At 32.1% G+C, this 12,350-nt stretch overlaps 1 protein-coding gene across 2 annotated transcripts; it reads right to left on the minus strand.

The window, feature by feature from the left end:
- Positions 1-1,160: 1,160 nt before the first annotated feature.
- LOC129575527 (neuropeptide CCHamide-2-like) lies at positions 1,161-10,799 on the minus strand. Of its 2 annotated transcripts, none has more exons than XM_055459282.1 (6): positions 10,548-10,799; positions 7,680-7,825; positions 1,840-1,875; positions 1,594-1,691; positions 1,402-1,515; positions 1,161-1,311 (listed from the first exon to the last, which is right to left on the minus strand). In XM_055459282.1, the coding sequence occupies exons 2-6, from the start codon at positions 7,753-7,755 to the stop codon at positions 1,228-1,230; spliced, it is 408 nt and encodes a 135-aa protein (XP_055315257.1). In that variant the 5' UTR covers positions 7,756-7,825; positions 10,548-10,799; the 3' UTR covers positions 1,161-1,227. The 2 variants fall into 2 exon arrangements, with proteins under 2 accessions (XP_055315257.1, XP_055315258.1); XM_055459283.1 differs by having other exon boundaries at positions 1,840-1,872; positions 10,548-10,792.
- Between the last annotated feature and the right edge of the window lie 1,551 nt (positions 10,800-12,350).

Here is a 12,350-nt window from a genome sequence, read left to right on the forward strand (position 1 = left end):
ATAAGATTCTGAAAGTTTCATGTTGATCGCATCTGCAGAAGTTTGATTTTTTGTCCTCAATTTTTGTCGAAATTTTCTTGGAAAAAATTGAGGGGCAAAAACCAAACTTCTGCTAATGCGATCAAGATGAAACTTTCAGAATCTTATTTTTTCTCCAAAAAATGAAACCTCAGAAAGTTTAAAGCTAATGAGAATTTTTCACTTTATTTTTATTATTATATTTTCACTGCCTTTATTTCAAGAAAATTCACAAAAAATAACCAAAAGTACCTACGGACAACGCAGGCCAACGGTACGGAAAAGTTCGGGATTACCAATGTAATTCTTTTTATTTTTGATTCGTGTTCGATGCATGTAGCAAAACGACAAACAGTAAATTTTGCGCCGAATGAACAAAATATTTTGTGCTAGTATGATATGTTTGAATTGCAATCAACAAAACCGAACATTAATACAATTATGCCAACTTCTAAAAATGAATTACAAAAAATCAAAACTAACTATACATATCCCAAAACCTTCTCCAGGCCGCGAGAAATCAAACGGCATCCATAACAACAGATCCATGAATTAAAATAATCAAAGTTATAGTGGAACTATAATTTATTAGATATAATGCAATTGGTCACATGGACCAAATATTTACAAAACACGTATTCAGAATTCACTGCATTTGGTTATTATTGGTACAGTTGAAAATAATAATTATTACCGCCGTGACAGTGTTTTTAAAGTATTTCACTTCATTAGGCATGAAAAATGTCAACTCAATTTTAGATAATAACAACACAAAAATTGCAAAAAAAATTCTTTTGCGAAATAATGACAGATGATAATTTTCAATAATATAACATGTGTTTTAAACTTTAAATCATTAAATCTTACATTCGACATATTGAACGATTGACATTTACGATTGATTATGTTAATCCGATTTTCCAAACTGTTAAATATTCCAGCCAAAATGATATTTGACAATTTAAAAAATTCAGCCATATGTCCAAACGCTATCAACAGGATTCAACACATATGTTTTTGTCTATTCATTTAAATGCGTCATTCTTTGATTTAACTTTCTTTAGTTTTTTTTTTTTTTTTGATTTTTTACAATGCATTTACTTTGCATTTCTTACGTTGAAAATATGTTTTTAAATGAAAAATAAAATATACATTAAACTTCTAGATATTTGTCGATTGTGCTGGATACAGGTTCGGTCCAATTTACGTTCAGACGAAGGTGTTTTTAAAGATTGTATCCGCTTCTGGCGTTTGTTGTTGTACTTCTTCCGAACCCTTTTTTGCATCGTCAATCTAAACAATAGATGGTTTTAATAGATTTTATTCTTGAAAATTTGAAAATCAACGTTTGAGAATGAAAATAAAAGATGTAGTTATAGTTACCCATCGTCTTAGCAAATTGAATAAAGCGAAGTTGAACTCATTTCTTGATTTCCAACGATTCTCATTGTTTGAATCTATTTGATTGACTCCATTCAGTTCATTGTTTGTGGGATACTGTAATAATAAATGATAAGATGCCTTAAAGAATAAGCGAACATTGGAAATATTAAAATTAAAAGTATCAATTCTTACGAAAATTTCTTTGTTTATATTTGAATATGGTTTGTCCTGAGGCGTTTCCAAAGATAACATATCGACTCGCGGTACGTCAGATCGTTTTCCGTGGCCACCTTTTTTACAAAGAATTTTAATTTGAAACTATACGTTGATTTATACACCATTTATCTAAAGCTAGCTTAAATGTGCAGTTTTTTTCTCCAACATCGAATATCTTCAGAAATTATTATGCATAAACGTTTGAGAAAAAAAAAAACTCACCATAACAGGAATGACCGTAAAGTGCACATCCACCTGCCACACAATGGAATAAGAAAAAAAAGAGAAGGAAGCATAAACCTGCGATTTAAATTCTGTTTTATATATTATGGAATGAAAAATATGAAGCATCCAAATGTAAAAAGCCATTGCTAATTACTCTCATCTTAATTCCCCTTTTGAAAGTGTGCCGTACATTTATTCGAATTTTTTTCCTTCTTGCATATGAACGAACAGAAACACTCATGTGTCGACGAAAAACTTCATTTTGCTACTAAATATGTTGTTGCCAACGAATTTCAACACTCTAATGTTGCAAACATGTTCATTTACAGAAGTAATTGCTTCTTGGATACTATCAAATGGAATGTGTACACATCTCGCGAGTGAAAATGATATAATCATATATTCGTCCAAAAATACGCCATAACCATAAAGAGATGTGTTTTCTGTGATACAGGCTAGAGACGAATGAGGTTTGTTCATATGATGACGCATATTTGTACAACAATGCAGTCCCCAATTCAGTGCTAAATCATTCGAGTTAACCCAATTTGTGCAATCAACATAAAATTTGCCATTAGAAATTAATATCGTATATACTCGACTCGATATTATGCGCGTACTTTTTCTTTCATTTCTGCCCTTTTGGGTCATTTGTATGACTCATCGAAGAAGCTATGTTCGTGATACGTAGACCAAAAATGTTTATGATTGCAAGGATCAGAATACATGAAGCATATGAATTGAAGCATATCTTCTATGCTACCCGAATTTGAATAGTTCGAAATTCCCAAATTCCCAAACGCATTGAAATCATGATGGCATTACGCTTATGAGAGTGAGCAACAATAAGAGTCGACAAATGGAAAATAAGAACACTTGACGACTTATTCCCACTCAGTCAAGCCTGTTTTAAATATTTTATTTTTTTATATTTACTCTTTTGTTGGGATAACGGATGCTGAAACGAAATTAGACAATTTGAATACAAGTTTTAATTTTGTTCTATTTTCAATATTCGGTGCTCACGTTACGTAGGCATTACAAATATGCTGTATTACATTTCCGGCATACATTTTTTGTTTGTTGAATCGATTAAATAACATAATCGCTGTTTTTACAAGCCAATGGGGACAAATAAACGTCGTACCTTATGCATGTGTGTGGAGTGTTCACTGTTCATTCTATTAATTGAAGTGTTAGATTCACATCAAAATTTTGACACAAAAATCGCTTGATCCTCACATTTTTTTCACATAGACTTGGACATATTGCGTTTGCAGAAGACTTAAAATGTCAAACAAATTTTGGTGAAGGGTTTTGTGTCACTCATTTCCATCACTAGTACAACTTAGTTGTGTATTTATGTGCCCACATTATATCGCATCGAAGTATTAGGTATTAAATAAGTTTTCGCTTTTGGTATTTTCCCAAGCTATTTAAATCCAATTCAGTACGTCAAACTTATGATTCAATTGAGACTGGAATAAGTCAAAATAAAGTTAACAAAGTTCTGAAAAGATCAATCGATTGACATTGAGGAAAACTTTTGTAACTGTCTGTACGAAAAAAAAAATTAGTTTTATACCGCCTAAGTAGATTACAATTGAGCTAATTCATCAGTTTATCGCGTAACTGAATCGTAGCCGGTCGATGCTTCTTGTTATCATTTTCATTGCCGAGTATTTAGCTGTATAAAAAAGTAAGTTTAGTCGCATGGCACTGTGAAAAAAAAAAACAAAATCTATTTTTTTTTTTCATTAATCAACGAATTATAACCAGTGAAAAAGACTATTTCACTTTCGCACAAGATGACACATCATCTCCAATTCACTATGTACTTAGTTTGTATTGTGTTGGTATGTTTAGGATCGTGTAAATTTTATCACCTGCACAAACTTATGTCACTGAATTCAATTTCAGCTGCTCAAGTTAAAATGTTCCTAGGATAAAAAAAGACACATAACGACTACCACGATAGTTAAAAAAAAACATGTGAAGAAGAAGTGATATGAATTATTATGATGATTCTAGAAGAGCATATAGAGAGCAGTTTGATTGGAGGAGGCGGCTAAACTTCTGTTGAAGAACCCAAAAAATATTATTAATTGTTTCATAAGGGTTTCTCCTCACATTACGGTATATTCGGTCGGGAATTTCAAAAAATCCTGATATTTTCACGTGCCCTTCGAGTCACGAGTATTTTAATCCACGATCTTGAGGTATCTGATATGAAAGTGTTGCGTATGATTTCTGGAGTGTCGCGTAGGGACCAGTGGGAGAATAGAATTAGGAATGAGAGAATTCGAGAGGATTTGAAGGTTGATTTGATTGATGAGGCTACAAGGAAGTCTAGATTGAGATGGTTTGGTCATGTTCAGCGTATGAATGAGTCTCGTTTACCTAAGTTAGTTCTGAATGCTGAAGCGAATGGTCCGAGAGGCAGAGGTAGACCTCGAAGACGGTATTTGGATTCGATTAAGTGTGATTTGAATGAAAGAGGATACGATTAGAGTAGAGAAACTCAAGACCTGGCTCTCGACAGTGTGTTTTGGAGAAGAAATGTTGTTAGAGGAGAAGTGAGGCCTTCATTACAAAACAGACCAGAAAACAAGACTTATTGCAAGGCAATAATGGTCTTTAAACGCTTGTTGTTGTTGTTGTTGTTGTTGAAAATGTTCGAGAGATAAGTAATTGCCCACCGAACGAACATCATTTGAACTAACGTATAGATTATACGTACATGCACAAAAAGAATTGTGTACACTGTATATTGTATGAAATGCTTCATCATTCACGATGCGAAAAAAATGCGTAAAAATTTTCATAACAATTCATTGTACAAAGCATTCGTACATTGTACAAAATTTTCAAGATATAAACGCGAAAAATCATTTCATAGGTTTGAATCGCCTTTTACGAAGCTTTTTTTTTACTGAATTACTTAATTGGTGTGTTTCTGTTTATTATACACCTTAGTCTTATTCTTTACGACGCAATTTTCCTCCACTTTCTGTGAATCTTCGTGATTATTATCTAAACATTTGTTTGATTATGAATGGGAGGTACTTCAGTTAATAATCCATTGCAAAAACACGAGAAGCAGTAGAAAACCCCTAGATACTGATTTGAGCACTTTGCCGACATTTTTTTTTGTATCATCAATAAACTGCACTTCGGTTAAGACGTTATGATACTTCAATCTATATTGTTCGTCCTATCTCTCTTTTCATTTGGTAAACTTATTGCGATAATCAGGTAATTCAAGGAAATTTACAAGGAAATATTCATCTACTAGAGAGCAAAACAAGATAGTAAAAGCTAAATTTTATTTCGATTTCTGTACACTCTCTTATTCCACGGATAGAATAATGGTATTTTATTTTGAATTACATTTCATTTTTGTTGCGTTACTTGCATATTTCCAATTTTCGATCTAACGCCAAAACGGTTGCTGTTTAAAATTAGGCGTAAATTGTTTGAGAAAAACTGTATGAATACCGTTGCAGACACAAGGAATTAATTATAAATCATATGCGATGAAGGGACGATTACATGCAGAAACTTGAAAAAGTTCCGCACTTGGGGAATATCTTGAAGGACTTGAATTACCACAGTCATTGAATCTTTGGAAAATTAAGCAGGCACAAAATGCTCTTTGGGGATTTATTGAATTTCCTTTCAAATTAACATAAATGTTCTTTTTTCACATTTCTAACGTGAAACTTTACAGTTGTGTATCCGACGTGATTATTCTTGGTTCAGATTTTCTATTGAGAAATATAATTTTAGAATAAAACTAAAAATATTTGAAATAAAATGAAAGAAACAGTTTATTTCTTTGGAAAACATTTTGAGCGGATAAACGAGGATCAAAATCAAATCAAATGGATGTTGGTCAAATAGTCCAGGGTTGATTGGTTGGAATTCGGTTGGCTTAGAATTTTATAAACAGCCATGAAATCTGAATATAACTTGGGGAGAATTGTGTGGGCACAATGTGCACAAAAAGTCAATCAGTATTTAAAGAAATAAAAACGATGTGCATTTTTCGTTCAATTTACATCATAAGAAGATGCAAATTGAGAGTAGATATAAGAAGGTGGAAGGAACACTTGCAAATGAGCATGATTGCATTCCGATATTTGCATGCATCAGAACGGAAACGAATGCATTTGTTATAACAGCATCTATGTATTCATATTGATTATTATACGAATACATTAGCAATGGTTGAAACGAACCATGCAACACAAACAATAGACCATGGAATGGAAAAAAAAAACAAGCGATAACACATTGAAACCAATGAAAAGTTCATAGTCATTTCATTCGATTGCATAAATTGACATCCCTTTAGAGTGAATTTATATGGCCTATGTCACGAGTAACTTCAACAGAACCAGATATTATATAATTTAATAGTCTTATTTTGTTTCAATTTTAGTGAAATCTATGTTATACATAGCTGTTGAGATCAAGAAGCTTTTCCTTCATAGCATCAAAAAATGGAAATCGTACACAAACTGCCATAATTGTTTCATAAAACCAATTGCCCAGGTGTGTTCAATGACGATACATTTATTCGTGATTATATGTTATGATACACTTTTCTCCCTCCACAGCACATCGGAAAATTGGCACCGAACGAAATGTTTGCAGTTTCCCACTCAATTATTGAATTCATTTCAACACTATCAATTGACATCGAATGGACTAACAGGTGGTTATTGTGTGCCCACGTTAACTTCTTTCACCTATTGAATCGCCTAATTAAAAGCATTGCGGTTTTCACACAATCAGCATCACCACAAAATTGGAAAATAGAAAAATATAAATAGTGAAAAAGTGAACAATCTGGATGGCATATTCGTCATATAACAACGATTGTTTGTTGTAAAAAAGAAGAGAGAGAAAGAGGGGGAACAAACCAGATGGCAACAATATTTATGACATGAACTGAACGTTCGATACCATACCAATAGATGATACAATTCCAATGATGGCTGTTATGTTTTCATTTTATTCAAGTGAAAAATTTTGTCGCTCCTTCTTCCCACAAAAGTGCGATAATGTCTGATGTGCAATTCCAATGCGTATTATGAATGCAATACTAGAATGTCAATTCACATAACCCGGTTGATCTCATTGACATTGCCACATTTCGAATAATATATAACAAGTTGATAAGAATGTGCACAGCTACAAGTGTTATCAGTAATATAACATAGCTTGAGATGTTGACAACAGCCAAATGCACAAATAACTAACAAATGTCAACTGTTGAAGAAAAACTTTATGAACTATCGTTTCGCTACTAATTGAATGATTCAATAGCAATGGATATTAATAGAATAGAGTATTTCTGCATATGATATTCCTTGGGTTTCGTTTTAAAACCAATTTTCAAAAGTGTTTTACTTTCAAGTAATGTCAAACAGAATGGAATGTAATTCATTTACTGAATGTATAATTTTGAGTGAGGAAAACCGTACACTCAGTCAAAAAAAAAAACTTCCTGTCGCCACAAGCTCTGATAAATTTGCATTTAAAAGAGTTCATTTTTTCTAAGACTGGCATCCAATTTAATTCTGAAAATTGGTTAAGTCTGTAAAAATGTAAACTGTGGTTCAATATGCTTAATATAGCGACAACTTTTCCCACTTTCATTTCGAGTTTTTAATTTTTTTTTTCTTTGAAAAGTAAAGGGTTGAATATGACGGTCGTCCAAAAAATACAGCTACACGTATACAGTATACTAATTAAATCAATTATTGCGGATGGAAATTTTTCCTACAAAAATTATTGAAAAACTCAACTAAATTGAATAATATACTCACGTTTTGCTTCGCTGTGTGTGACCAATACAGCGATAAATATTACTGCTAAATAATAAATAGGCGAAAAATGTTGCATTTTTATACGTTATTGATGACCCAGGCGGAAACTTCTGATAATGACGTTGATTGTGAGCTTGCAAGTGCCACTGAATAGAAATTGTAAATTACAGAGAGCAAAATAGAGTAATGCTGCTTAATGGTCAATTAAATTTCTTGTGAAATTCTGTATGAAACAATTTTATAACAAACAATAAATGTTCAAATGAGTCTTCGCGCATTTATGAACAATTTTCAAACTTCAGTATAGCGATGAAGTATTGGAAGCATAAAATAACCATTTGAGAAATTTTAATTCGTTTTTTCGAAAGCAATTTGAAGAAAAATGCTACTTATGAATTATCTACGCCCACATCAACTATGAACTGATATTTTTCGTCTAAAAAACCAATGGGTCACAGTTCTGTGGGTGAAATTTGTGAGAAGAGTTTCTTTTTTTTGATAAATATCCAGTAATCTTCTGCGTAACTGATAAGATGTATCGAATTAGTGTCTTTAGCAAAGGTATTAAACGCAATATGCTCTATGAAATACGCTGTCCAATTTTGAACCAGTTACATGCAATTGCACTTCTCAATAAATAGATTCATCAAAAGAATACTATCCTTTTTGAAAATATAAATCGAAAAAAACCATATTCCCACCTTAATCTAGCCTATCAGATATATGTAGGGCTTGAGCAAATATGCTTTTAGGAATTGCATCACAGATATTAGAAGTTGAAGACACCAATGAAGCATCAATGAACATCCGGAACGAACTCGACTGAAATATGTCAAGTGACCACAAACTTGATACTTAACCACTCTTGAATTGAATACTCAAATTCCGATGAATCATATAAAATTTAATTTAATCAATCAAATTCCTATGCATTTTGCGTGATTAGTTGATTGTTATTTTAAAACTATAGCAGATTTAAAGGAATTTCATTTGTGTTAGAACATTTATTGGATATTAATTTCAACTGATATAGAATAAACAAGTTTGATTCGGCTTATTTGAACTAATCAAATTTCAAAGAACGGGTTTCACGATTAGACTGTCAATCTTCAATGTGTGTGTGTGTGTGTTGTGTACGACGTTCGAGTGAAAGTCAAGCAGTGACGGTGAAAATGAAACAAGTTCTTTGAATTTAACGGTTTCAAAGTAAAAAATATCAATATTTTGATTTGTATGAACTATATAAGGTCGATAGAAAAATAAGTGTCAAGTTTTCCCATTTTTCTTACGAATACGAAGAATCAAAACGAATTTATTCATTTACTTTTGACCATCGGAATGGAGTCTAATTTGCTCTGTTATCGTGTGCATTTTTGGATATAAAATGTTCATGCTTTTATTTTGAAGTTGCCTAAAAATACAACATAAACTTAAGACGAACAGTATGAGTTTTCAATGTAATTACAGTTTGTTCCAATATTTCTGTTCTTCGACTGTTTTAATACTATTTCAATGTATTTAGAACAGAATATCTCTGCAATGACACGATTATACTCATCGATACAATTTTTATTGTTCTATCTTCCCATTAAACTAGAATGACGAAATTGGCTAAAGTATTATGTGGAAACTACGTATCACGAAAATCGTAGTTTACGCTAATATGAATGTATGTACGAAAAAGAGTAAGTTAGAGTTAAATAGGGCCCACTAGCCATACTAAATGTGAATAAATAAATAAATATGTCGCTCTTTTGCGCTTACACATTCATATGTTTTAAGCATATGTCTGGCCAATATTACACGATAAAAAATGTTGCAAACCGAACAAATTTAAACAATTGAACTAAGAACATTTGTTTCAAGTAAAAGTTGATGAATTTGTTAAAAAAAAAAAATCGTATTATAAATGATGTTCAATTATAACATATGTATGATTAAAATAGTTTATATCGTTTCGATAAAGTGATCCGGATGAAAGAACTTCCAAATGCAATTCCCATTTGGATTGAAAAAAGTTCATTTTTGTTAGTTACAGAAAAAAAAGTTTCGTCAAAAATGAAAGCTTTTATATAATTGCAATGAATTTATAAACTTTGACGTTTTATTGATGCGTCAGACCAAATACTATCAACATGAACATTTTACTCAACATCTTCGTTGCATTTTTGCTTCACCAAGCCATCGCTGTCGTCTGATGCTTTAATTTTGATGTCTTGATAGAATGCGTGCAATACTCTTATGTATGAATTTCATTCTCGAATAATTCAATTTGAACATTTTAAATGGCAAAAACAAATATGATATCAGAGTATGCGGCACGGCAAATAACATCACCACATCATTGGAAAATATTTATATAGAACGGTATTCAACGGTTTCACTGCAATGAATAAAGTGCTTTGAGCAGTTGACAAAAATGGCAAAGGAAACACAATTCGAATCAATAATGAGTGATTGAATACAAAATATATGATTCAATTTTTATCGGAATCGAGTTTTATTGTTTACCAATAGAATTTATATTTACATAATTAGGAAATTTGTTTTGTTTGAATCAAAATCAATTTCGTTCAGTTCGAAAATTCAATTCTATGCAATACTGCACTAATCCCATATATAAGATCATCAGCGAACAAAATTAATATCATTTTTCATAGTCCATATTTCATTCTTTTGACTTAGCAAACATGAAATTAAAACTAATGTATAAATTTTACAAATACGGGCAAATGGAGAGGTAACAGTAGAATGTCTCAACTCAAAATGAATATAGCATTCGTTGACCAAATATTAGTTGAATTGATCACAAGAAATGTCAGAAATGAACAGAAAAATCTATATGTAAATATTTTGCAGCACACTCACCAAATGTGTTTGTTTAATTGTTTGTTTGTATGATTTGAATAAAAGCTTTTAAATAGTTTTATCGTCTGAACAAATATTTTAATGTACCGTTTAGGTAAAAAAGAATTCACAAGAACACCTTTAGTTTTAGCTATCACTGAATGCCACAATACACGTTCGGAATGTGCTCACCGTTTGAGTTCAGAAATATGAATGAAGAGCTCCAGCGTACGGTTTACCGCTTTATAGCCGACTGCACTAAGTTGAGAATGGTACAGCTATCCATAAAAGCGCATGCATGAGTTACCAAACGTTCTCAGCGAAACACGAGCCACTCCACCACCTTCACACACATCGCATTCAATCAAAAGTTATACGCAACAGAAAAAAGCATCATTAAGTCGGGAGGGCCAATTCAACAATTGTTTGATCCAAAAGTCCTGCAAAAACTTAAACCAGTCTTGGATTGACGTAATTCGCACGCAAGCAATTTGCATCTTTTGTTTTCGGTTCCCGTAAAATGCAAAGTTCCGGTTCTTTTTGAACAAATTCATGTAGATGTCATAATCAGTGGAAAAATTTGTGCTTACGGCAATATAAAATTCTTACTTACACTTACATCAAGCATTTCAATGAAATTATCAATTTGAAAAAACAATTACTGAATCAAAGCCTTTTACTTGTGTCGAAATTGTTTTGAATTTTTTTTTTTATTTCCCTTAATTTTGTGCCTTTGAACTAGCGGTTTCGTGTTTTTGAAAATATCGACAGTGAAAATACTTCCATCAAAAGCTATTGTTTGTCAAGCGCATGAAATATTTAGTGAGCAGACAATGATGGTCAAAATAATTAACACATTTATGAATCTTTGATTTGATCGAATTCAATATGCTTCATATGGTCAATTAAGCATTTATTGCAAATGAAATCGAAATCATGAGGAACATACACAGTGTCGAATTTCATTCATCAAAGCACAGTGATGTTTTGGTCTCCAAATCTATTGGGAATGACTTTAATTTACTGAATATTCATTTACGACCGCAGTATGCTGGAAACAACATTTGTTGGATAGTTCGCACCAAAGAATATGTGCACGTCCGAGTAAGCGAGTGAAAATGGATGATTGGAAGGTGTTGGGTCAGGAAATGTGTAATTTTATGTTATCATTAATACCATTCATCACATTGACAGAAGAACCAAATAGTCTTGATAAAATAATATCTAATTTGAACAGGCGTAATAATGGAAAAGATCTGCTCAAATCGTACATGTCAACATTATGATACAACAAAATTGTACACGTAATTTCTGACCACAAACGATTGTTCTCAATTTTCGAAGAAATCTCTTAAAAAGGTAGGAACTTCTATCATACAAAATCGTGCTGAAATAGTATATTTATATCTTTAAGATCTTCATATGTTGATCAAATATTATTTTACTGAATGTACCTCGGTAGCTGCTATTGAAAAATATGCACAGCTATCGCCAAAAAATAGGAGCTACTAATATCTCAAGATATAGGCGTATACAGAATGTGATCTCTGGTTTAAGGGAATTGGTTTCTCAAAATTGGCCAATTGGCCAATGGCTATACATTTGACTTTACGAATTCCCAATGTATGATGAAAAGGCAATACTCTGATAACGCATTATTTCTGAAAAAAGCAATGCCTGTTAGCCAAACGCTGAATTTTTTGACATTTGACACCAGTGCCGCATATAGTAAGACTCTGAACTAAAAATAACACACGAACTCCTATATCGATCATCGTGTATAGTGTTTACAGTTGTGACTATCGCAGCAAACTCATTCGTTGT

This window comes from Sitodiplosis mosellana, unplaced genomic scaffold (genome assembly GCF_009176505.1).
Source record: "Sitodiplosis mosellana isolate CC-2019 unplaced genomic scaffold, AAFC_SMos_1.0 Smas_scaffold_6167, whole genome shotgun sequence".
In the NCBI taxonomy this organism is placed as follows: domain Eukaryota; kingdom Metazoa; phylum Arthropoda; class Insecta; order Diptera; family Cecidomyiidae; genus Sitodiplosis; species Sitodiplosis mosellana.